General features: G+C 33.2%; 1 protein-coding gene across 4 annotated transcripts in view; it reads left to right on the plus strand.

Moving 5' to 3' along the window:
• Positions 1-26,671, plus strand: part of Cftr (CF transmembrane conductance regulator) — a 157,827-nt gene that overhangs the window by 23,503 nt on the left and 107,653 nt on the right. For 2 of the 4 annotated variants that reach the window (XM_027926421.3, XM_071612772.1), the window contains exons 3-9: positions 2,829-2,937; positions 15,023-15,238; positions 18,413-18,502; positions 19,382-19,545; positions 20,298-20,423; positions 23,701-23,947; positions 25,614-25,706. In XM_027926421.3, coding sequence (XP_027782222.1) covers positions 2,829-2,937; positions 15,023-15,238; positions 18,413-18,502; positions 19,382-19,545; positions 20,298-20,423; positions 23,701-23,947; positions 25,614-25,706 — 1,045 coding nt within the window. Of the gene's footprint in view, positions 1-179; positions 256-2,828; positions 2,938-15,022; positions 15,239-18,412; positions 18,503-19,381; positions 19,546-20,297; positions 20,424-23,700; positions 23,948-25,613; positions 25,707-26,671 lie in introns of those variants that run through there. The other 2 variants (XM_071612765.1, XM_071612761.1) reach the window with 2 other exon arrangements.

Here is a 26,671-nt window from a genome sequence, read left to right on the forward strand (position 1 = left end):
ATTAAAAAGGAAAATGTACCTGCCAATTTATTGACTAAAATTGAAAAGTTGGATAAGGTTTATGCTTTGTTTACCTTATTTTAATTAGATTTATTTCCCTTTTTTTGATATTTTCATGGCAAAGTAAGATATCAAAACTTATTTTTCTTGATTGTATTTTTTTCAAAAATATATCTAGAAGGAGTAGCAAATTCATATTTCCAAGACCAAGGGTCAACTTCCATTATTGAACACTTGTGTATAAGTGTCATGAAGGTATGGATTTTTTTGTTGTCATTGTTGTTTTTTCTGTTTTGTTTATTATGCATCCTCAAGTGCCTAGAATAGAGCCTGTCATAAAGTTCTACTTAATAAGTATTTGTTGGGTAAATGAATAATTGAATGTGAAATGCAGCATTATATAGAAACATTGTTGGAGAGATGAAATATATAAAGAACATAGTGTAAGTATATTAGCAAGTTCAAAATAATATAGATTATACAGTAGATCAACCAACAAGTCCTAAATGAATGCTGAAAGAAATATTAATCAGAGTAGGGTTAGGTTCATTGAAAATGTGTGATCTAAATATATTTTTTGAAATGGCCAAATTTTTTGAAGAGGACATACACTTAAATCTACAGACTATCTGGCTTAATATTTCTTTTCTTCTCAGTTTCATGGCACCTCCTATTTTAATTCAATCTTTGAATTAAGCAATTTTGTTTCAGTTCAACAACTCTATGCCAGTTTAAGTCTATAAATTCTACCTTTACTATTTTTGCTTTGCTCTTTGAATCACTTCTTCACCTTGTTATTATAAAATTGGCATGTGGAATTTTCAAACTTTGAAATTTGGAAATAACGATATACCATTTATACTACTTGATACCTCTGTACCTTAGGGAGTGACCCTGGCCTCACAAGTTGTATCTGTCTTGTGAGCAAGACCCCCAGATGGTTTCCATGTGGTTGTGGTTGAGGTTGAGGTCCAATAGCCCCTCTGGCTGAATTTTGTGACCATGGAACTGAAACCTCTACATTACTGCAGTGTGCAAACCACATATTCATTCTGTGATTGTAATTAACATATGGACTTTATAACTATAGAACTTCTGCCCTCCTGATTCTACTATGGTGCTGCTGGAATGTACCACCTTAGTCTTGTTGCTAACTCCTCTCAGTCTACAAATTATTCAAGTGCTACACATTAAAAAGTTCCCCAACCTGGGTTGGGGCTATAGCTCAGTAGCAGAGTGCTTGGCTAGCATGCGTGGGGCATTGGGTTTGATTTTCAGCACCACATAAAAATAAACAAATAAAATAAAGGCATTCTGTCCATCTACAACTACAAAAAAAAAAAAAAAAGTTTCCCAACCTGACCTTCCTCTCAGTTACCACTCCATTCTTTTTCTGTTTCCTTTCATAGCTAACATTTCTCTGTTCTAGTCTCTGTACTTCTTTACCATCTATTTACATCCCCGCTTCCAGGACTTTGGTTCCCACTTTTATCATATTTCTAAAACTACATTGACCAGAATCAGCAGAAACCCTTTACTCATAGAATATAATTATACTTTTCTATATTACTTCACTGTTGTTCACTTCTTCATCTTGAAGCTATTTCTTTGGTTTATATTCCAACCCTCCTTCCTGGTTATCCCATTGGATACATTCCTGCTTTGATAGATAGAGGGTGATTCTGCTCCATATTTGATATCTTACCCTATTTTGAGTTACCATATACTATGGATGAGAGGCAAGATACATGCGTGTGAATGAAAAGTGGGAATGAGTGTGGGAGGCAGATGGGGAAGGGTGACTAGGCTTTATAAATGAGTGATAGTTTAGCAACCTTTTGGAGGAAGCTACAATTTATGCATAGAGACTTCCAAGCTTGTCTTTAGATCTAGCTATTTTCTCCCTTTAAAGTGAAATAGAACTATGTCTACTTATGGTAACTTGATAGTAATGGGAATAGCCATTGATAAAATGCGAAGCCTTTATCTACTTCTTTAGTTGTTGCCTGTAGTTCATAATTTTTTTTTCATTGCCATCTAGTTTAACAATTAAGATGAAAGTAATAGATAGTTTATTCCCTTACAAAGAAAAACAGGAGTTTTATTAACAGAGATCAGTGGCAATAGCTTAAAATAAATACAGTCAACTGATGTTCCTATAATATTTTTGTAAAATAATAAAAATGTATTGATTTCAGATTATCTAATTCTGAATGCAAAATTTATGGTATTCTTTCCTCATTTTTCAAAGAATTTTACTCTGATAAATGACTTCAGTACTTGAAAACGAAGTTTGATGATTTCAATTTTATGCCTCTACTTTTTAGAAACAAAGTTTAAAGTTTTTCTCATGTTAACTCACAGAAGAATCCACTTGACATTCTAACTTGTTTTGCGTTTGACATTTAAATGTTGTAACATCTACGACAGTTCTAAAAAGATAAGGATTAAGGAATGAAGGAGAAAAACTTAGAGTGTTTATATGTTTAATTTATTTAACTTGTTCCAAGCACAGCAATGTGTATTCATAAATGTCGTACTTTCTTTGTCCAACCATTCCTTTGCTCTTAAAAGCCCAGCACTTTTCTTTAACACATACAATATGGCCTTTTCATGAAATCAAATCCCTGCAGAATGATATATGATGCATCTGCCAAATAAGTAGTTGAGAAGTTGGTATTGGAGAGTCTCCACAAAGTTTTGTCTCTAATCACTCGGGTTAATCTCCTTGGATACACTTGTGTGAAACAAGGTATGTTAAGGAAGAGAGGACAACTTAAATATTTGCACATGCAACTTATTGGTCCCATTTTTTTATTCTTTTGCAGAGAATGGGATAGAGAACTGGCTTCAAAGAAAAATCCCAAACTCATTAATGCCCTTCGGCGATGTTTTTTCTGGAGATTTATGTTCTATGGAATCTTATTATATTTAGGGGTAAGAATCTCTCTTGTAAATATGTGATAAATAAAATAATTATATTTTTGTGATTATAGAAGAACTAAGGAAATCTGGTGAACCAGGGTAAAGAAACAAAGGACTAATCCAACTTCAAACACTAAGAAACCACCTAAAAAAGATTAGTGAAAATCCTCTGGAACTAAGATGTTCCTGAACACAGGTGGCACTTTACAATTTAAAATGGGTCCAGAAAAATGAATTACTTGTTTAAAATTTTTTCTTTTATGATTTCAAATCATGTTGTCTTATCAGTACATGAGATTACCAGTGTCTTTATTTTTCTGTATTCAATAGGAGAATGTCAGGAGACATTGATTTTCAGGAGACAATGTCAGGAGAATTAGGTCAAATTCAGTAATTTATGCATAGGAATATTTGTAATATTTTGAAATCATATTTATATACTGAATTATTTCAAAGAAACATAGCAACAATTTCACATTTGGCAATGAGATACACTTGCAATGTATTTTCTCAATATTCTGTGTCTTCTTCAGTGTAAGAGTGGCATAGTTGAAAACCCAGGTTTTTAAGGACCTTGGATGTTCCCCAGTTGCTCTCGAATGTGACTCTATTATTTTATATATAATCTAAATGTCACTTTGAATCCTTAGTTGTAACCTGAAAAAGGAGGTGACAAGTGGGAAATGTGTCCAGACTTCAAGGGATGGCTGTGCACAATATTGCTTTGGGATACTACAGAGCATATGAATTGACCTGTGTTTTATTCATATGTCTTTCTGCTTCCTGGAGGTAGCAGTGTCATAGGCTGTCCCAATGAAATGCCATGTGAGTTACTCTGCTTTAAGAATTTATTTCATACAGTCCAGGGAAAATTCATTTAAAATTTTTCTTGACAAAGATGACTACAATTAGGTCCAGAGTGTTTCCTAATGGTCTTGATAATCTCTAGAAAAACTTTCTGGCTTTTATAGATCTACAGATTTATATATATATATATATATATATATATATATATATATATATATATATATATTAATAGAGTCATATATGTTGATCTGTTATTTAAAAAGCCAAAAGAATTTCTCCTAGGAGGTGAGTGTGTGTGTGTGTGTGTGTGTGTGTGTGTGTGAAAGAGAGAGAAAGAGAGAGAGAGAGATACATATATTACAGAATCCTGAAAAAGTTGTGGGAAAAATAATTTGTTAATTAACATGACTTAGCTAACTCAAGAATTAATTATCTTTATTGTATCTTTGGGAAACAATTTTTATTCAGTTGAGACCTAGAGTGCTAAGGGAAAGGAATGGAGTAGGTGTAAAGATGGGATAAGATCTCAATGTCACAAGATTTAAAAAAGATATTATGACACCATACATAATGTATTAATTATCCATGGATGAGGTGAGGTGGAAGGAATTTCTGAGCTATTCTGAGTCCTAGGCTATATCTCTGGAAGCAGCAGAGCATTTGAAGGGCAAATATATATTTCAATTCATACTGGTAACCAAATGATTATTGGCTAGAAAATGATTCTGGTAGGAAAAGCAGCTGTGAAGTGTGTTTGGTGAGAAGACATGGAGAGGAACTATTACATTGGGAATGGCTCAAGGGTGGCACGGCTATAGGTTTTTAGTCTTGTCAAGACAGTTTTAAGTCGTAAAAATATTGAAAATCAAGTCTCAAAGAATTTAGATAACCACATTAGCTATTTAGACCAGTGCAATTTTCCAGATATTTGATCTCTTTAAAAAATTAATTTAATAATTACTTTTAACATTTTAATAGACACATAATAAGTTGCACAATGTAGAGGGTATGGGGTAATATTTTGATATATTTGTGTGATATTTAATGATCAAAACAGGGTACAGACCTCAGACAGCTATTATTTATTTGTGGTGGCAACATTTAAAATTTTCTCTTCTACTTATTTTCAAATATACATTATATTATTATTAACTATAGTCACTCTACTAGAATTTATTCTTCCTAATTGTAAGTTCGTATCTATTAACCAACCTCTCCCCATTCTCTTCTCCCCTCCCCTTCCCAGCCTCATTAACTTTGCTCTTTTGTTCCTTAGAGGAAAAAAAGAAGGAGCAAAGGTTCAGCCATTAAAAAAAGACCTGTATCCTTTTAAGAACTGACACCAGTGCCTGACTGTTGTTTTCTTTCTGTGCATTCCTCCTGTTCATTAAATAAGCAGGGATCAACAAGCATGGATTATTGATATGGCTCTAACACTATTCTTAGAAATAGATGACCATAACTTTCATAATGTCTATGCATTTTTAGTCCCTCTACATCATGATAATTGTGGTAAAATAAATATTTGGTTGTTTTCAGGACGAATACAAAAAAGTACTCTAACATTTGCTGTTAATTGTGAAAGGTTAAGAAAAAGGAAATGCCATCATGAAAGAGCTTATCTTTCTGCAATGCTGATATAATTTTAATCATATTAGCTACAGCTTGTCACCATTAACTCGGCACTTGTTTTTTTTCTTCATCTGACTCAGCCGCCAGATACAACATTGTCTTTTAACATTTAAGACTCCCAGCATAGAAAAGAAGATGCCTGTTGTGAGAGTCTGAGGGAGGCTAAATAGAGAGCATCTGAAAGGATATTACTAAGAGAATATCACAATGTACTTTTATTTATTTATATATGACAGTAGAATGCATTACAATTCTTTTTACACATATAGAGCACAATTTTTTGTATTTCTGGTTGAATACAAAGTATATTCACATCAATTTGTGTCTTCATACATGTACTTTGGATAATAATGATCATCACGTTCCACCATCATTTCTGACTCCATCTCCCCTTTCTTCCCCTCCAACCCCTCTGCCCTATCTAAAGTTTGTTCACAATGTATTTATTATAGGAAATTTACAGGCATTCACTCAAAAAGTATTCTTGTATTGAAGGGCATCTAGGTTGGTTCCATAGTTTAGCTATTGTGAACTGAGCTGCATTGATGTGGCTGAATTACTATAGTATGCTGATTTTAAGTCCTTTGGGTATAGACTGAGGAGTGGGATAGCTGGGTCAAATGGTGGTTCCATTCCAAGTTTTCTAAAGAATCTCTATACTGCTTTCCAGATTGGTTGCACCAATTTACAGTACCACCAGCAATGTCTGAGAGAGTCTTTCCCCCCATATCCTTGCCAACACTTATTGTTGTTTGTATTCTTGATAACTACCATTCTGACTGGCGTGAGAGGAAATCTTAGAGTAGTTTTGATTTGCATTTCTCTAATTACTAGAGATGTTGAACATTTTTCTCATATATTTGTTGATTGATTGTGTATCTTCTTCTCCGAAGTATGATTGTTTATCTTCTTCTGAGAAGTGTCTGTGGTATATATACACAATGGAATATTACTTAGCATTAAAAGAGAAAAAAAAATATGGCATTTTCAGGTAAATGGATGGACTTGGAGAATATCATGGTAAGCCAATCCCAAAAAAACAAAGGCCAAATGTTCTCTCTGATAAGTAGATGCTGATCCATAATGTGGGGTTGGGGGGTCCATGGGAAAAAATGGAGGAACCATGATTGGGAAAAGGGGAGGGAGGGGAAAGGAGGGGGCATGGGGGCAAGAAAGATGGTGGAGTAAGATGGACATCATTACCCTAGGTACTTGTATGACTGCACATACGGTACAACACTACATCGTGTACAACCAGGGAAATGAAAAGTTGTGCTTCAATTGTGTACAATGAATAAAAATGCATTCTTCTGTCATATATATATAATTAGAATAAACAAGTAAAATTTTAAAAAAGTATTCTTGATTCCTAGGCAGCCATTGGCATGGTTCCACCATCATATTGAAGTATATTATTAGTGCAATGTAGGTCAGACTACTTTTCTTAAGTCCCAGGAAGTTTAAGGGCATAAAAAAGTCCTGGTAATCATATTGTCAGAGTCCTCAAGTCCCACAGACTGCATTGTAAAGAAAGATCTTTGTCTCTTATGTTTGGACAAAACATTGGACAGGCACTTGAAAAGCAGCCTACTGGTAAAGAAGGGAGGGTGTTTGGGAGAATTCTTCACATGGACAGGCCCTGCCTTAGGCATTTTGGCTTATGGATATCCTTTCCATGTGATTAGATCCCTAAGGACTGTTCCCTCCTGGAAATCTTCTAGAGTCCTGCCATGTGGGATTCCTTTCTCATCTTTGTCTGCCATCACCCCATACCCCCATATCTGGCTGTTTCTCTGACCCTGGTGGTAACTTGCACTCTGAGCACCCTCCACTCCACTTATTTATATCCTCAGTATTTTTACTCCCTACCAAAACTGGTATCCCCATCCTTAAGAGATTGTGCTGCCCATTGCTCTCCACATCTTCTACCAGATCCTGTGACAAGAACACTTGGCATTTCAAAGTGGGTCAGTTTTTTTTCTTTGAAATGTAGGAGATTTTTACTTACCTTTAGAGTAATAAGTAGTTGCTTCTCAGATAATGTAGGCTTAATTGGTCTGGAATCGGACCTGGGACAGTATATTTTTGAAGTGTTCCCCAGGTGATTCTAATTATCCATCTGGGCTAAGGACCACTGGTAGATAAGCACCAGTATGTACCCTGAATGACAAAACATTCATTAGATCTAAAATGATGGCATTCAAGGTGTTACACATAGAAATTTTTGCTTGTTTTCTTAATGAAAATTCTGGATAATTTTTAAATGCAGCAAAATTAATTTTAACTCTTTTAATGACAGAAGGCAGCATTTCTCAAACTTTTATATGCAGACAGTTCACCCAAGGATCTAGTTGAGTCTGGCTCACCAGGTTTGGGTGGCAACTTGAGATCTGGTTCTAAGAGCTTTCAGGTAGAGAAATTTGCCCTCAAGCCACATTTTGAGTAGCTAGGTCTCTGAGGGTCACTGTAGAAGAAAAGGCCAAGTTAGAAGAAAGAGGAGCTGTGCAAAAAATAGACTAATTATGGGGAAAGATTCCTTAATGAAAGTGACAGCCATCCCACTGAGACTAAAATGTGCCTTCTGACAGTTCCAACCTTAGCTGTTAACTTTGTGCTTCTTCCCTCCAGCACCCCCTCTTAAGACTGGAGAGGGGCAGATGTCAGGGGCATGAGAGGGCAAAGCTATAGCTAAGAGGGGCTCTATGTTTCTCTTCCAAGACTGCAACAGGGAGAGATGTTCCATCTTTTCTTGTGGAAACTTTACTATAAGGTTGGTTAGGCTTTTTCAGGTACTACTGAAACGGAAAGGTGCTCTTAAGAGCATTTGGGGGCAAACCTAGGCTAACCTAAAGATCCAATACCATGTTCAGTAGAAGATTGTGTCTAAGGCTAAAGACATCTCCTGTTCTTACATCTGAAATTTCAGAACAAATAATATTTGTAAATTAGGAACTGGCTGTGATTGTGTTTTTAGAATTGGGATCAGAAAGGAGGTTGGGATATGATTTATCTCACCCATAGGAAAGAGAGTAGTCTGTAGCATATGAAGTTACATCTATGTCCTATGGTTTCTGATGGATATGACATGGTCAAACAATATACATTACATATGATACTCTCAAGTATGTATTTTTTTCCCAAAGGTGCAGCATTATTTTACTAACTCTTCTGAGATAGGTTTATGCTCTGGTGACATAAACCCATTTGACAATTTTGGGAAAATCTAAGAACTTGTCTGGAACTCTAGTTTCTTTAGCTATACAGTTTTAAGGGTGATAGTACAGTGTGCCTTCTCTAGAATCTTTTCCGTTTTTAAATTATGTGTTTGTGAGATGGGCCTAGAGAAATAGAACACATACTGTTATGTTGATATTAATTTAAATCTTGATTTGTTACATTAATTTTGAATTGATGATTATGTATGAATTGGTAAACAAATGAGAAATTGTCAGGTTGTGTTGTAACATTTTCATGTTGATTTAGGGTTATGGATACACAGATGAGAGCTTTGGAACCAAAGTCTCTAGTTGAAATCCAAGTTTTGCTGGTCAATAGCTGTGTGGTTTTGGGCAAATTATTTAAACTATTAGTCTTTGTTTATTATAGAGACAAATGATGGCACATATTTCATAGATTTGTCATGAAAGTAAATGAGTTAAGCACATGGAATAGATCCTGTTACATAGCAAATGTTTAATATATATGTCATCATTACTATATTTTTAAACAGATTCTCTACCTAAGTGCACAAATACTCATTATTTGTACTTACTTATTTTTACATACATGCTTTAAGCAAGTCTTGAAGCAACAATTTGATTTTTATAGGGCACATGAAAATATTTTACCAGTGTTTAAAAGTGATAGCTGATTCTAAGCATTACTTCAGAAATATAATTAAACTTAACATTTTAACACATATTCCATTATTGTATACCCATTCATTGCTATGTCTGAAAACCCAGGAGCATTTTCTTACAGAATACAAAGGCTATTCCTCAGATTACTAGTGAAGACATCACCAGTAATCATTAATGAAATTAAATAGACACAAAAAGGAAAATAATAGCAACAAAAAAACCCACACAAAAAATAATTTTTGAATTAGGCATTGAATCTTAAAACATAACTCAAAGGTGTATTTTTGAAACTGTGTTCTTGGTGTGGTGTATATATGTATTTGAAAGTCGAACAGTTTTGGCAAAGTAAAGAAAATATTTTGAAAATATAAATTTTGAGCAACTCTTTAGTGCAGTAAGCATGAGTAGGTTTCTGTTTACTATTCAGAATATGGGAAATTCTTCCTTTATCCAAAAATTACCATAAGACTCTAGTGCATCAAGATAAATCAAAATTTGACTCTCATATTTTCCCTGTCAAAATCAGAATCTTAAGACTTGACTTTGATATATAAGCCAGTGTATCTTAATAAGTTCTTGGGTCTATATGTTTACTTTCTTCCAATTTGGTATACATTAATTCTTTTATCTTTTATTAATTATCATAAGTATATGAAGTTTTCTACCCAAATTTTCATCACATTTTAGGTATTTTTGTTTATGAAATAATTAGATAAGCACTAATGATTAATGATGTTTATCCTTCCATTTTTTCCCTCCATGGGAATATATATTTAATACAAGGAAGATAATCATTCCTTTATATAATGTACTATTAATCTGCTTTTGCTCTTAATGTATTGTAAATGGCTTTCAATGTCAGTAGATGTTTTTCCACCTAATTATTTAATAAATTATATGACTATAGCATAATTTATTTAATTAATTCCTAGTTGGATATTTAGATTGTTTACATTTTTACTACTGTAGTCTTTAATACACATCCCTTTAACTAAAACCTAAATCTTACCAGATCTTCTAGACCCAATCTAAGTGCTAAGTACAAATAAATTGAAAAGATGTCCTCATGTACTCTCCTAGTACTATTGTGTGAAAAGTCAGTTCTCACCAACAATAGATGTTATTATTTTTAAAATGTTTTAAATTACTAACTGAAAGAGTGTATATTTTTATTTGCATTACATTTAGTTGCTAGTGAGTTTAAATTGTTTTTATATTAACTGCATTTCTGTTTTTATGTGTGAGTTGTCTTTTCATGTTCTTTGCCTCTCCTTTGACTAGTAATTTTGTTTCTAGTAATCTTTTGCTTCTTTTTTTTTTTTAACCCATGAGAAGTTTAATTTAAAGAAAAATTTGCTGCCAAATCTGTGCATCTTTTTGTTTGTTTTCTGCTTTGGTACTGTACTTTAATGAAGGTCAAATATTATACATATCTGTTTTTATTATTTTATATTTACATTTAAATATCTAACCATTTGGAAGTCATTTTGATGTATTTGAAATAGAAACCTAATATTTGAAAAAGGACTATTGAGTTTTTCCATCATTTATTACATAATCTACTCTTTCTTCATTGAATTAAAATGTTATACTTTATTATAGATTAAAATATTACATGCATTTAGACTCGTTTCTGGACTTTTCAGGTAAATCACTCTATTTCTTTGTTGTCATATCTTATTATAACTCTGATTCAATGTCCAGTAACACACATTATTCTTATTCCTCAAATTTTATTATAAATTTCTTTTTGTGTGAAAAATATCTAAAAAATTGGCATTACAATGTCTCTTTTGTCATATTGTTTCTATGAATGGGATAATTATCACACTAATTATCATGTTTGGTATTTAAGAGTCTATTTTCTTGATATAGTCTAGATCACTTAAGGTATTTAGGCAGCAATGGCCTACACTGATAATGATATGTTTTTATTCTCCTTTACAATATTCATATTCCAGTCATTTTTTTTTACTGAATTGCATTAGCTGGAAGTTCCCTCAAAATGTTAAGTGGTCATAATAGCTAATATTCTTATTGTGTTTTCCTGAATCTAAATGTAATGCTCCTAGAGTTTTATTGACTATGACGCTGAGTATTGTTTTGAGGTAGAAATTGTTTCTCAGATTAATGAAGTATATTTATATTCAAGTTTATTAAGGACATTCATCAGACACAGATATGAAATTTATTAAGATTTCTTTCTCATTGTTATTGAGATAATCATAGTTTCTTCTCTAGTCTGTTGGTATCCTATTAATTAATTTCTGATTGTTAAGCTATTCTAGTATTCTTGAGACAAAGACATATAAAGTATATTTAAAATGAGAAGACATAATGATGATGATATTACTAAGTAACCACACCCAAAAGAAAACAGGTAATTTTAGAGGTTCTTCAATTAATCATTGTACTTATATTAGAAACAACTATGCTTTGGGTTTAAAGTGGTAATCTTTAATACAAATTTATTTTGGGATAAACTCATTTAATATAACTACGTCCAAAATGATTCTACATGTGGATGTGGGTAATCACACTTAGCTAAGGAATCCTTGACCTGTGCCAGGGACTCAGATCATATATTCAGAGATATTATTGCTGGAGGAGATCTTCAAGATCTGTTTGCTCCACCTCTCAGTTTATCAGCGAGAAAAACTATCCAGGGAAGGGAATTGAATAAGGTGTCAAAGAGGGAGTAGTTAATGTACTAGGATAAGAACTTGACTTTCAGGATCCTGAATTCATTGCTTATTTCACTGTCAAGTTGATTTAAACATTGGCATTAGGCTTTTTTATTATTATTTAAGTGAATCATTAAGTGAATTCCATCTTGGTTTTTGTATAAGTAATAAAATATTTTATTAAATATTCAAATAACTTTACACTTATCCTCATTCATACAAGCCTTAGTTTATTCATACTGTTTCATGAGGTGGCAAATCAGGAAAGTTTTTGTGTCTCTGAAAATAGTCTAAGTGACAGATAACTTGCAGCTTGTATACACCACGAATATAGGGCTGTTTCTCCAGGGGTGATTTTTATAAAGACTGTACTTCATAGATTAAGCTGCATATCAGTTACCTCTACTTTCTTTTCCAAATAACAAAAATCAGGTGATATCTGTAATGGTTCTATTGTAAATATTAGAGAACATGCTGCATAAAACAGATTAGTGAAAACTATAGGAGGGTGGGGGATACTTGAAGTGCTGCTTTTGTCCTTGAATTATAACAACTCTAGGTGGTGGTGAGGATTGTGTTGATTTGCTATTAGCAGATGGTCCTTTTATTGGAATATTTCTACAAAAAATAAACTGTATTTTGTTCTATGAACATGTGCCCTCCCAGAGTAATACCATCAGCACGTTTGTGAAATTGTCACTGTCATTCGTAGGATAAGTATGTCCTCTTTTTGTTGAGGCAAAATGACAATAATGTCAGTATGTAAAATTGACATTTCATTCAGCTTAATACAAATTTTAATTTTTTGTCATAAGTTGTGACCAAATACAAATTCAGCAAATAATTTTTTTGTGATAGAGATGGCAGGTTATGAAAAATTATAATGGGGATTCGATAGCAGGGAGTTTTGCTTAAATCACTTGGGTAGGAAAAAACTTATGCAAAACTGTACATTTCTAATTTGAAAAATTCTGTTCCATAGCTTGATAGCTAAAATATTTCTCTTTTTGCCTCAGTTTGCTCTTTTTAGCATTGTGTAGACAGGAGTTATTCCTTAGAAGTATTTGAGTACTTTTGCAGCAATATGTAGTTATAAGTGGTTCTATATTCTTTGATACAGTTTTTAATAGGAACCTCTTTCTCTTTGAAATTGGTTCTGAAAAAGAAAGATTTTTTTGTTATACATGATATAAGCAATTGATTTCATGAGCAGCAGTCATTGTTCATACTATTCCAATTATAGTCTTACAATGATCAAGAAATGATGCTTTATCTTGTATGCATGGGAAACACTAATGTTCTCTGCTCCCTGATTTATGGCCAAACAGAATACTTCTAACATGAGTAGCACATACATGCAACTCAAAAAAGTTATTTTATTTATTTATTTTGGGTGCTGGGGCTTGAACCCAGGCTTGTGCATGCAAGGCAAGCACTCTACCAACTGAGCTATTTATATCCCCAGCTCCAAGAGTTTTTTTTTTTTTTTTTTTTTTTATAAACATGTTTTCTTCAGTGAATTTGGTAGACTATTAACAGGTTATATCTGGCCAAGATGCTAGCAGTTTCTTCTCAGTATCTACCTGTTTGATGTAATTCGAGCTCATATTTAAAATATGATTATATGTGAGAAAAGAATTATAATAGTCCACATTTGTGATGACTTTGGAAACTTTTTTAAGAGTTTCAATTTTTTTATATTCAGAGTCTTAGTTTATACAGTTATGAAATAAAGTATGAACTACAGAATGAGTAGCTACACAAAGCTATGTGTAGATTATAGTTGTCTGTGGGGAATGAAGTTGATGTAGAAAACATGGCTATCTGTTGAGAATGTGAGGGCTAGTACTGGGCATTTGCAATTTAGAAAAGACATTGTAGAGAATGCGGGGGGGAAAAGCAAATTAGGGAATAATTGGATATTGCTTAGAGTAATGCTAAGCAATAGCAGGGTGGAGACAGTCAGGATTGGAAATATCACTTGAAATGAAACCAATGAGTATAACATCTTTTTGTAGAATTTAACCCCAGATTCTCCTTTTACTAGATCATTGTTAGACAAAATGAGGGATTACGCATTTTTTCCTTATGAAGGAAATTTATCAAGATGGGTAAGAAGAATTAGGCCTCCTTTTACAAATCTATTCCTATATTTTCAGGAGAAAGGATAATGAATTGGATGGACAATTTGTTTTTGTAGTTGATAGAAGACTTTTGAGGAGTTGATGAGTTGTTGGGAACTGGCCTGAGGTGGAGGAACTGGACAGACTTCTTCACTGAAGTCCATGCTATTCCAGGTTGAGAAGGGAATGGTATCCCTGGTGGCTGGCCTTAAATTCCACTGGTGCTGACATGCTCCTCCCTCCTGTCACCAGTTCTGCTATGTGGTAGAAAGCCTTGAGTAGCTGTGTTCATCCTGAAAATGAAGCCATTGCTCAAAACACTTTTGAAAACTCTATTTTGTATTATTTCATGTTGACTCTTTGGCCTCAGTTTCAACAACTGTAAAGTAAAAATAAAAAGACCTACTTTGACTCCAAAAGTTTTATGAAATTAAATGGGAAATATTTTAGGAACCGTTCAGCACCGTGTAGGTGTTAGTGACTAACAAATCATTTCAGAATGTATACCTTTACTTTGTGGTCATTATTCACCTTTAAGTTAAAAATATACATAAACTTGTCTTCAAATTACTTTTTCTATGATTCAAAATTCAAATGTGTGTGCATGTGTGTGTGGGGTACTATGGGTTGAACCCAGGACTCATGCATGCTAGGCAAGCATTCTACTACTGAGCTATATCCCCAGCCCTTTGTATTTTGTATTTTGAGGCACAGTCTTGCTAAATTGCGCAGGCTATGCTTAAACTGGTGATCCTCCTGCCTCAGCCTAAGTAGATGGGATTACAGGTGGGCCCCATCATGCCCTGCTCAAAAATCTTATTTGAAAGTATCCAGATATAAAGACAGTGTCCGAAGTTTCATAGACATTTGACCCTCTCTGGAACCCCATTTTAAGTCCTTCTGTAAAGATTAAATCTCTTATGTTGAAATTGTGAGAGCGTTTTATGAAATGGAAATTAACTTCATTTTCTTTGTTTCTCTCCTTCTTCAGGAAGTCACCAAAGCAGTACAGCCTCTCTTACTGGGAAGAATCATAGCTTCTTATGATCCAGATAACAAGGCGGAACGCTCCATCGCCATTTACCTAGCCATAGGCTTATGCTTGCTCTTTATCGTGAGGACACTGCTCCTTCACCCGGCCATTTTTGGCCTTCATCACATTGGAATGCAAATGAGAATAGCTATGTTTAGCCTGATTTATAAGAAGGTAATACTTTCTTGCACAGTCCCCAGAGTACATGTATTCTCCTTGGCACGTGTCTTAAATGCCACAATGTAGGTAATGAGCTGATACAAGTAAGGGCTAAATGCTGAAATTAATTTCATATGCCTGTGAAATAAATGACAGGAATAACTAATGTTTTTAATTTTCTTTGATAATTCAGTTACTTCAACTGATAACTTATAAGCATCTTTTGTAACCTGTCTGTGTTGTAGGTTTAAATTTTAGTCATGTTATTCATGTTTTTGGATTTTTTCCCCTCAATGCTTCAAATTGCTAGGCAAGTCTGCCACTGAGCTATACCCCTATCTATCAATATTCTTGGAATCCATGATTCCTTGCTAAAATGGCACATAGTGTGCATAAAAGTCAATGCCAACATATCATTTGACGGTAAAATGCCATCTGCCTGTCTTTGTGTTCACTAACAAGAGTATAATGTGCTATCATTATTGATAAACCAATCATTGAATTTCCACCTTAACTAGTTGTCACCAGTGGGGACCTTGTTTCAAGTTGTGGTATTTATCCTCTGTTTTATTTTGAGTTGGATCTTTGTTATCCTGTGAATCTGCAACTTTAAAGTTTTTGAAACAGCATATGCATGAGATCGTAAGAACTTACTCTGCTTTTCTGTGTGTAGTATCCAGACAAGAATCCAAGTTGCTAAGGCATGATTTAGGCAAATTCAAATGAACATTTAACTATCTCCTAAACACAATTGAAGGTCATTTCAATGGCACATGCTTTCCTCAATTTGATGCAATACCATATGTGATTCCTTGGTTCTATCAGGCCATTAAAGAAAGCTGTATTGATTGAATCATTTAGATATTGGTTTATTCTTCTTTTCTTTTTTCTTCCCCCAGTATAAAAACTTTACAAACTTGGCTTATAAGGGGTATGGATCTGGAATTCACCTGCAGCGAACAACCCATAATACTTCCATGATACACATACAAGGTCAACTGTGCTGTAAAACCTTGATAGCCATACTTTATTGTTCAAAACAGCCTTTTATGGAGGCAGAGGAAAAAAAAACAGAGTCAGGTTTAATAGAATCACTTTAACTGCAATCTCATAAGTTCACAAGTCCCAGAAACACATGGGTGACAAAATAATAAAATGTTTATTTTGATCTAGAAATTTTGCATAACTCAAAAATTATTAGGCATTATTTGAAATGTGGTACCTATATAACTTGGTATTAAAAATTTGAATTTAGCTTAATAATATTTATAAAAAGTACTTATTATCATAATCATAATAGCTAATGATATGCACAATAAGGTTCTAAATAATTGAGGGATATGATCTCATTTGATCCATCCCATAACTCCATATGGTAGGTACTATTATCCCTATTTTATGGATTAGGAAACAAAGACCTAGAAGCATTGAAACTATTTCCAAATATCAAGATGGATAAATCACATTGTCTGAAGTGGAAGGGTTTTCAACCATTAGGACAAATGAAATAAGGACTGAAATATAACCATGAAGGAAAAGGCAAACGAGGACAAATAAAGAGCAAGGCTAGTTCTCAAACATATGTTCTTCAAGTAACATTTAATGAAAATATATGTGCTTCAGACTCAAAATGCATGAAGGAAAAGTTAAAGGCTATTGCATTTATTCTTTCTCAATGTTGAATGCATGTGTCCTTAACCAGTTTGCTTTATCTTGCTAGTTATTTATTGTCCTTCATTGGCATCATCACCAAAGAATGTGATTTCATCTCCGTGTGGCTCTGACTTGGCCCCTAAAGTAAGCCTTGTCTTGGCTCCTCTAAGGTCTCACTGTTACCTATGGCCAAGCTATTCATCTTCACAGCAGGAACATGTAGGACCCTTTCTATATTTCAAATTTTGAACTAAAGCCTTTTGTTTTGTTCCAAATTCTGTAACCATAACACATTATACTGGAAATAATGAATATAAATGCAAACAAAATTGAGTTTTGCCTCTGAATTTAAAGAAAGCAGAAATAACTAGATTGATGAATATTCACTAAATGCTTACTGTGCACAAAGCTCAGTGGGGTACCCTGTGCAGAACTCAAGTTCAAGCCATATGTAAACTAGCTCAGTGGATCCTTGCCCCCAGTATTGCTCTGATAATGTTTTAGTATTAACTTCCTTGATTCTTTAAGGTACTCTCCATGATTCCAGATGAATCTGAGAAAATATTTCTAGACTGTCTAACCAGAACTGTGAACTTTCTCTTAACTACTCTATTAATTTTTACTTTCCTTAACTAACTTATCATATCATACTTATTTATGTACTAGGTTGCTTTGAGGCAAGAATTATGTTTTAATAAATTTTAATTCCTAAGATATCAAGTATAGTGATTTGTATCTACTAAATGCTCAATAAATTTGTAATGAATTCAATTGAAAGAAATATTAGACAGATGCTTTCCAGTCAAAGCCATCTAAAAGCAAATCAATTCTTATTAAATTTTGCAGAAAAGCATTACTCTGATCTTTTTTTCTTTTAACCGTGCTCTTTCATAATCAGAATTGATTTACCTATTTTAATTATTTAGCTTGTACTTAATGAGTAAAAAATTAATTTATCTACTTAAGTATTTTTCACGTATCACTGCATTTTTCTTTATAAAATTTAAAGATTTTGTATTTTTAATATGATATTTCACAAAATATTTAATAATTCAACTATTCATAATTACTTTTATTGATCCTATTAGTAGTTTTATTCAAGAGTTAGTATAAGACTTCATAAAAAAATCAAGGCCAAGCTTTTAATTTCAAGTTTCACTGCCTTATATTTTATTTTTTAAAAATAAAAGCAAATGAAACAAAACAAAACAAAAATAAAAAACCCCACATCATGTACATGGATATTTAAGAACAATATCATTCCTGTTATAAAAGAGAAAAAAGTAATTACTACTGTCTATACATTAGAAGATAAATAGATGTATGTCCGGATCAGTATAATATTTTCAGTTAAGAGAAATATTTATAAATCTGAGAAGATCCAAAGCTAGATAAAAATAAGTAAATAAATTTCATTACCTTTACTTAAAACTGCATACACATAGCCTAATTCCTCAGCTTTATTATAATGTTACTAATAAGTGTATTTGTCTTTTTTTTTTGTTGATATTACCTAACTTCCCATTTTTCTTTTAGACTTTAAAACTGTCAAGCCGTGTTCTGGATAAAATAAGTATTGGGCAGCTTGTTAGTCTCCTTTCCAACAACCTGAACAAATTTGATGAAGTATGTACCTGGTGATTAAATCTTTTATGTGATATGTTAGAAATCATGCAACCCCAAAGATGGAGTTTTCCTGTGTCAGATAACAGTAATAAGTAGTTAAGTCTTATTTATCCCTGCCTTGGCTATTTCTGGGAATTGAGAAAGCTAAATTGTGTAGCAGAGTGCCATTCCGAGGTCTGGTGGAACTGTCCAACTCAAAGTCACCTCAAGTTGCTCTTAATAAGATTTTCAAAACTTAATCCTTATTAGGCCTTGCTTCCTTTTAATACTCTAAATTCATTATTTACTTTGGCTAAATATGATACTGCGAGCAATTTTTATTCTGTGCTGTCTTATGTGACAAATAGATTCAAGGTCCTTGAGGACAGATAATGAGTTTTATTTACCTTTGCATTTCCAGTACTTACCGTAGCACTGGACCCAATCAAATGCTAAATAAATCACTGCTGAATTGAGCAGATATTTTTCTGAATACCTGTCAGGTAATAGAGTTGTGCATTTCTATGTGGATGGAGCCCTGAGGAGAGTCCTTTATTCTCTCATGTTCTATGATGGTTCTTGCTTTATCCCCAAAGAGATGTTATTTAAATAAATTGTGGACACAATACTTAAGATATCTAGTCTCAATTTCACTGAGTTAAAAACATGCTTAAAAATGTGGTGACTTGAGTTTGTTCTTGGGAAAATCTAGTCTCTGTGTAGAATATTTGAGCTCATTGCTTTGTGTTCATGTAATGGACACCTAAATTTTAATTTGCTAAGGACCATGAAGTGTTTGATTACATAAGTTCTGAGTGCTTATTTTGTTTTATATTTTATTTGATTTTGGGGGTGGGGGATAACATACCATTTTTTTTTTCTTGTGCTTTTATTTTCTAGGGACTTGCACTGGCACATTTTGTATGGATTGCTCCTTTACAAGTGACTCTCCTGATGGGGCTGCTCTGGGACTTGTTACAGGCCTCTGCTTTCTGTGGCCTTGCTTTCCTGATAGTTGTAGCCCTTGTGCAAGCTGGGTTAGGGAGAATGATGATGAAGTACAGGTAGGAATTTATCATCATAGCTTGAAAGTGTTTAAATCAGGTTTTCAAAAAGACCTTTCTAGTAAAATCAAGAGTTTTCTATTACTGAATTATGGGGTTAATAAGGAATTATTTTAGTGGTATAAATATACCACTAGGACATTTCTTTCCTTGAAAGTCTATAGAATTTCTTTAAAATGTGTTAATATTCAGTGCATTTTTATAATTCATAAGGTTTAGGTAAAAATTGATATGACATTTGTATAAATTGGAGGCAATACATAAATTTTGTGTAGTTTGTTGACTTTAATTGCTTTTTTTTTTTTTTGGTGGTGGTGCTGGGGATTGAACCCAGGGCCTTGTGCATGCAAGGCAAGCACTCTACCAACTGAGCTATATCCCTGGCCCCTTAATCTCTTTTTATTACAGAAAAAAAAAAAAAAAACAGGGATATCAGTTACTGCTTAGGTTAGAGGAATTCTAGAGTTTCAGCTACAGTAGGAAAGAAACTATATAAATTTTGGAGTCATGTAGGTCTTTGCTTGAATCTCAGACTGTATTCTTGTTTTCATCTGGTTTTTAAAATGAAGATAAATACTTCTCGTAGACTTTCATAAGGCTGAGGAATAGTGTATGGAATGTATGTAATACAGTGACTAATACCTAGGAGGCATTTACTAAATGGTAACTATTATTTTTGTAGCTTTTCTTAAAAGTTTGAGCAGTTCTTGCCCCCACCACCATCTTTTTTAACTTGATCAATTGATTTACAGAGATCAAAGAGCTGGAAAGATCAATGAAAGACTTGTGATCACCTCAGAAATGATTGAAAATATCCAATCTGTGAAGGCATACTGCTGGGAAGAAGCAGTAGAAAAAATGATTGAAAACCTAAGACAGTAAGTTGTTGTGATAATTATAATACTGTTAATAACTTTATCCTTAATATTTTAAAAAGTCTATCACAGTAAATTTCCACCTCATATTTGAAGTTTCTGACAAACAAGTGTATTGAGATGTATCAATATTTATGCATTAATTGCATAAGTTATTTTGATGTGCTTCAGTTTTACATAGTTGATTCAGAATTTTATTTTGCACTACAAGGATATTTATACCTTATTAAAGAATATCCTACATATAATTCCATACTGTGTAAATGATTCTCTATTATGACATTTTACTTACTTTATATGTTACAACTCACAAGATAATGAAAATAACTCTATTTGGAAAAATTATATTGATTCTTCCTTAATATAGGAAAAATGACACAGGGTAATATCCATATATTTTACTCCTATAAACTGTATACGTGAGGCAAAGTCAGGTTAATTAAAATGAAAGCCACCTCCTGAGATAGAATCAATCAGTACCTGACATCTATGTCTAGTCTTCTTTTACCTTATATAACCTTTCACAGATTTTTAATAAAGAGTATATCTAGAAAAAAAAATGTACAGCTCAGACTGAGATACAATTACTGAAACAATTTTGAACAAAATATGAACTAAACACCATTTGCCTTTAGTTGAGTTCTGTGTTCTACAAACTGTTATCAAAAAAAAGATCCTAGAAGATTTTGTGGTTGTTGATAACACCACTGGAGACAAGTAATCTCAAGATGTATGTCACATGAGAGTTTCACAGGGAAAAATATACTAAAAAGGAGAGTACCCTTTTGTATGCAATGAATATGGATTATTAGGATTTTAGGCTGCTGAGTCCAGTAGACAATGGTAACTGAGCTGCAGGTGTGTGATTGGAACAACAAATGAAATGCTGAAATGTAAAGTTCTTTGCCATGTAAATAGAAAGAGTAAAAGCATATTTATTTCCCAAACATTATTGGTCACCTGTTTTTGTTTTGCCTTTCAAGACAAATCCAGGAAAAGAATTGCATTTTCTTTCCAGAAACATCCTTAAAGATCTTGGGGAATTTTTCAGTTGATAGAAGTTGTTCTTCTCATTAACAAGGGAGTGCTGTATCACTCTAGGCTCATTCATAGAGGCATCGCATCGCCAGGCTGATAGGAGATTATCAGAGGATCTGGTTTTCTTAGCCCTAATGATAAACTCATGGCCAGGTCATTCTTAGGCTGACTTTTCTTGACAATGTTTTTTTTTTTTTCTCCTCCTTCCTCAAAAACGAAATTTATCCCTCTATTCCGTATTCGTGTTTGACCAATTCTAATAGCAAATGTCTGGTTGTAACTAGTATAATCCAGCATGAAATTGTTACCTGAAAAGGCTGGAAAGTACTGACGTAAATATGGGAAAGCAAGAATTGCTTCTATTCAAGAAAGCAAATACAATGTTCTGAAAGAGATTGACAGGATACACTTTAAAGGAGTGATTACCCTAGCCTGGGCCATTGGATAACTGGGCAAAAGGCTGTGCAAAGCTCCTTGGAAATCTACTCTTTTATTGCTCTTTGATAATAAAGTCACTCTCCATTTTTTATAAGAACCTGATAAAATATTTTTATGACTCCTAAACTGTTAGTGATTTTATTATGGTGAGTATTGCTTTCTGGATGATTTGTATAAGTGTTCTTGGATCCATTATTCTTTTCGTGTTTGACCTCTTCTTATTTTTCTCAATTGTTTCTACTATATTTCAACAATTTGACATTTTTTTAACATTGTAAACAGTATTTTCTGCCATCTTATAATTACCAACCTAATCAACCTGAATATTTTTTTCCTATTAAAGGAAAGGACACATATTTTAGATTCTAGTAGTAGACCCTCTGCTATGCTGTCGTTTAATTTTGAGAACTCCACAAGGAAGGTGTGTTTCTCTTTAGATTTTTAGTCTATAAAACTAGAAGGAAGAGTGACATGCTTAAGGTGGCATAGATAAAATTGACAGAGCCAGGATTAGACCCAGGTGAGTTCCCAAAATCATAATCTATCTTCAAAGTCAAATTATTGAAGTAGCAAGTATTGCACATTATTAGACTGATCACAATGCACGTGGGACACATTGAACTTCACTTTCTTCACTGGTGTGCTCAAATGACATTTCCTTTAAGACAAAAAACTAAAAAAATTAAAAGCCCTAAAATTATTCCCTCTGAATTCTATCAAGTTAATGAGAATTGCTTCTCTGAATTATACAAGTCTGTGGAACTTGCACCAAATTCCAGTGCTTTGCCATAGCACAGTTTTTGTTACCTCCCTCCAGAGCTCTCTATTTATCTATAGTGCTTTTTGACTGACTACCCAAGGACTAGATGGGGACAATCACAAGCAACTTCAATTTTTTATGGCTTCTGGAAGGTTGAAGGCCATGTTGTCCTCTGTTCTCCATAGCCTCTTCCTTCCCTGCTTTCTGCCTGTTGGAGCATTTAAGCCCTCATACATGTGTTAAAATAGCTCACACTTGTAGTTCAGATTAGAGGACTGATAATAATGTAATATGAATGCAAATTATTACACTGAAAGACAGAGATAGAGAGGATACAGTGTCTACTCCCAAAATTTTTCAAGAACCTTCTGCAACAGAATCACCTGGCTTCTTTTTCTAAAACAGATCTGGAAACAGTGGAGATTACTTGATCAATATCTATGAATGTAGCCTGAGGATGCATTTTTAACAGCTTCTTGGGTGATTTTTGCCTATGCTCGTGTTTGAGAACCACTCTTCTGTCATATAAATAAATAAATCAATAAACACATAACATACATATATATGCATGTATATCTTTTCATTGTTTCTCACAGTCAAGCTATAATTTCTAAAATGTTAAGAATCTCATTAGGTAATCACAAAATTGTCTTTTTCTTTTATAAATCTAGCAACATTTTCCTTAATTATTTAAAATAAGAAACAAAAAAAATTTCAGCATCATAAATCTTACAAGTTAGTAATGAAGTGAATAAAGATATAAAATAACAATAATTAAATTACTAGTATAATTAAAAGTAATATTTATAGGTATTTACTGATAGATGCATTATTATCCCTTTTTCAGGTAAGATGACTGAGGCCCAGAGAGGTTTATAACTTGCCCAAGTTCACACAACTCATAGGGTGGAGCCAGGGTCAGAACACAACAGGAAGAATGTAGACCCCATGTTCAGATTTTACATTCCAAGTGGCCTGATATTTGAAAAGTAAAATACTATCTTGAATCTTCTTCTTATTATTATAATTAATTTTATTTTATAGGACAGAACTGAAACTGACCCGGAAGGCAGCCTATGTGAGATACGTCAATAGCTCAGCCTTCTTCTTCTCAGGATTCTTTGTGGTGTTTTTATCTGTGCTTCCCTATGCACTTATCAAAGGAATCATCCTTCGAAAAATATTCACAACCATCTCATTCTGCATTGTGCTGCGCATGGCGGTCACACGGCAATTCCCTTGGGCCGTACAAACATGGTACGACTCTCTTGGAGCAATAAACAAAATACAGGTAATTTATCATAACTGTGTGTCAAATAGTGTGATTTTGAAATGTTTCAGGATTTTCTAGCAAGTAAACTCTCTAGAGATGAATGTTTGGTCTTGGACCTATGTAATGCATGAGATTTCTTCTCTTGACATATATACATGATGTAATGAATCCTTGTAATGAAAATCTAGTGAAATAAAAAGAAAACCTGTGATATTCTCATACCCCAAAGGAATTTAATCATTTTTGTAATCTTGAGAATTTCATCCGAGTGATCTGTCCTTGAATATATCTGTTCTTAGTGAACTTTGTAAATGTGAAAAAAGATTGAAAAGGAAATTTCCTTCACAAAGAAGTTATAAAATTTCCAACTAATACCAGGAATGTTCACCTTAAATTTTTCCTAGCATTTCCAAGAGCAGTATAATGGATGACAATGGTATCTCATGCCATGTTAATTACCTTAAAAATCCCAGCAATATTGATGTAGCTGGCAGCTGGGAAGAGTTCTAAAATCGTCAGGTGATGAGAGTAAATTTATAGAGAGCTAATTGGATAAGCTTTATTAATAAGCAGATAAAGTATTTTTTACTTTTAATATTTATTTATTTAACCCATAAAATAAACCCTTATGACAGAAATACAAGTTCAGGGTGAAGGGTAAACTCCACTTTTATGTTGTGCTACCATTATTTAATGCAAGTCAGAGGTTGCAAATGGTGGCCCATTGGACCTAATTTTCGCTCTTAGATCTGTTTAGTTGGACTGTACATTTTTAAAATTTGAATTAGCTATCAGCAGTTAGAAATCGGGAGATGTCTCTTTGTCTGTCTCTTTCATGTATACATGCACCCCCTCAGTCATGTTCAGTCTCTTATCAAAGACTTGAAAAATCTTGTAATCTCTCTTCGTTCCCACAAGCTATGGCAACTGGTCCCTTGAAGAGCACCTACCAATTCATTGCAATCTCTATCAGCTCCCTTCTAATTATATAACTGAGAGTGAGTTTGAGATCTGTGATAAACAGATCTGGAAAACAAAACTGGGAGAAAATGAGATAAATCAAAAGAGAGAAAGAGAAGAAAGCAGAGAGGAAGGGGAAGAAACTATGAAAGAACCAGATATTTTTATGACTCAAGTGGTAAAGACTTCAGGATCCAAGGAGTTAAGTCCTCCTCATGCTCCCTATGGGTTTGGAATTTCCAATAGAATCCTTCTCTTAGACTCTTTAAGGTTTGCCACCTTAAAACCAGTTACATCAAATCTTTACATCTTTATTTAACCCAGAGAATTGATGCTAACACTCCCTCTCATAAGGGTGTTGTAAAGATGAAGATATTTATTTTTATCTCTTCTGTTGTTGAACAAAGGCACATTGGCAGGTAATTCAGAGTTGCTTTATAAATATATAACTAAAGTAAATATGTAATAGTATGAGGAAGAATCAGCTATATGTTGAAATATAAGCATAAAGACAGTAAGCATAAAATGTCAAATATTTAAAGAAATTCTTTCAAATATGATGGATTCTGATGCTTTAATTAAGTTTAGTACACCATTATAAAATTGTTTTATTAAGAAATAATTTTTAATTTAATTGTTAATATCAGTGTTTAAGATGCAGCACCATTAGAATATAACATAGATTTAATAACTACACTATGATTTTGCTTTCTTTCATGAACAGGATTTCTTACAAAAGCAAGAGTATAAGACATTAGAATATAACTTAACAACTACAGAAGTAGAGATGGAGAATGTAACCGCCTTCTGGGAGGAGGTAAGAATTCTTAATTCTTAAAAAATCATGTTTAGAGGTTTTTCTTTGAGAGTCTACCCTTCATTCCGATGGGAAGTAAGATCACAATGATGATATAATTGATAGAACTGAAAGGAGAGACCACTTCTCTTATTTTATAAAGTAAGAAGGAGAAGCCCAGGAATATTAGATGCACTAGAAAAAAGCCATGCGATGTGTTTCACCTCAGATCAGGAACTTGTACAGAGATCAAAGGCTTTGAGGCTGGGTTTGAATCCTGGCTCTGCCATTTACTTCCATCTATTCTAAATCAAATTACTTTAACTTTGAGAAGCCTCTGGTTCTCTGTGAAATGAAGAATATTAATATTTACCTTGAAAATTTGTTGTGAAGGGCACTGAGATGAATTGTGTGAAGTATTCATTAGAGAAGCGGAATTTATTGGTTCCTCAATGAACGTTAACTTCTCAAATCTCAAGTTGTAGTCCAATGTGTTTATATACATCAGTCAACAAAAAGAAGTAGGAGAGATACACCAATGATTTTTAAATTTTTTACTATTTTTATGTTATTTTATTCACTGTAAAAATTCTCTCATTTTTCTCAGAACAAATATAACTTTATCCTCTAAGAAGCAATATTTGATTACTGAGAACACCTATTGAGTTCTTATTTCTTAATCACTTTTATCAGTTGAGTAAAGATAGGAATAGTAAAACTGATGTCCTGTTTCTGAATCTCTCACAATATAGTAAACTTGATTTATTTATATATATAACTTTATAATTGAGATACATTTTACTTTATTTTTTAAAAGATGTGGGAAATAGAATAATTCTTCATCTGCCTAGTAAAATTGTTTTGTGGAAAAGTGTGTTGCTAAGATTTATTTTAGTTCTTTGCATTTAGGAATTTCAAATGCCCTTCTGAACATAAAGGAGAAACATGAAATTTTCCCTACTTCTTTCTGATTATTGTTTTTCTAC

This window comes from Marmota flaviventris, chromosome 1 (assembly GCF_047511675.1).
Source record: "Marmota flaviventris isolate mMarFla1 chromosome 1, mMarFla1.hap1, whole genome shotgun sequence".
Taxonomy (NCBI): Eukaryota; Metazoa; Chordata; class Mammalia; order Rodentia; family Sciuridae; genus Marmota; species Marmota flaviventris.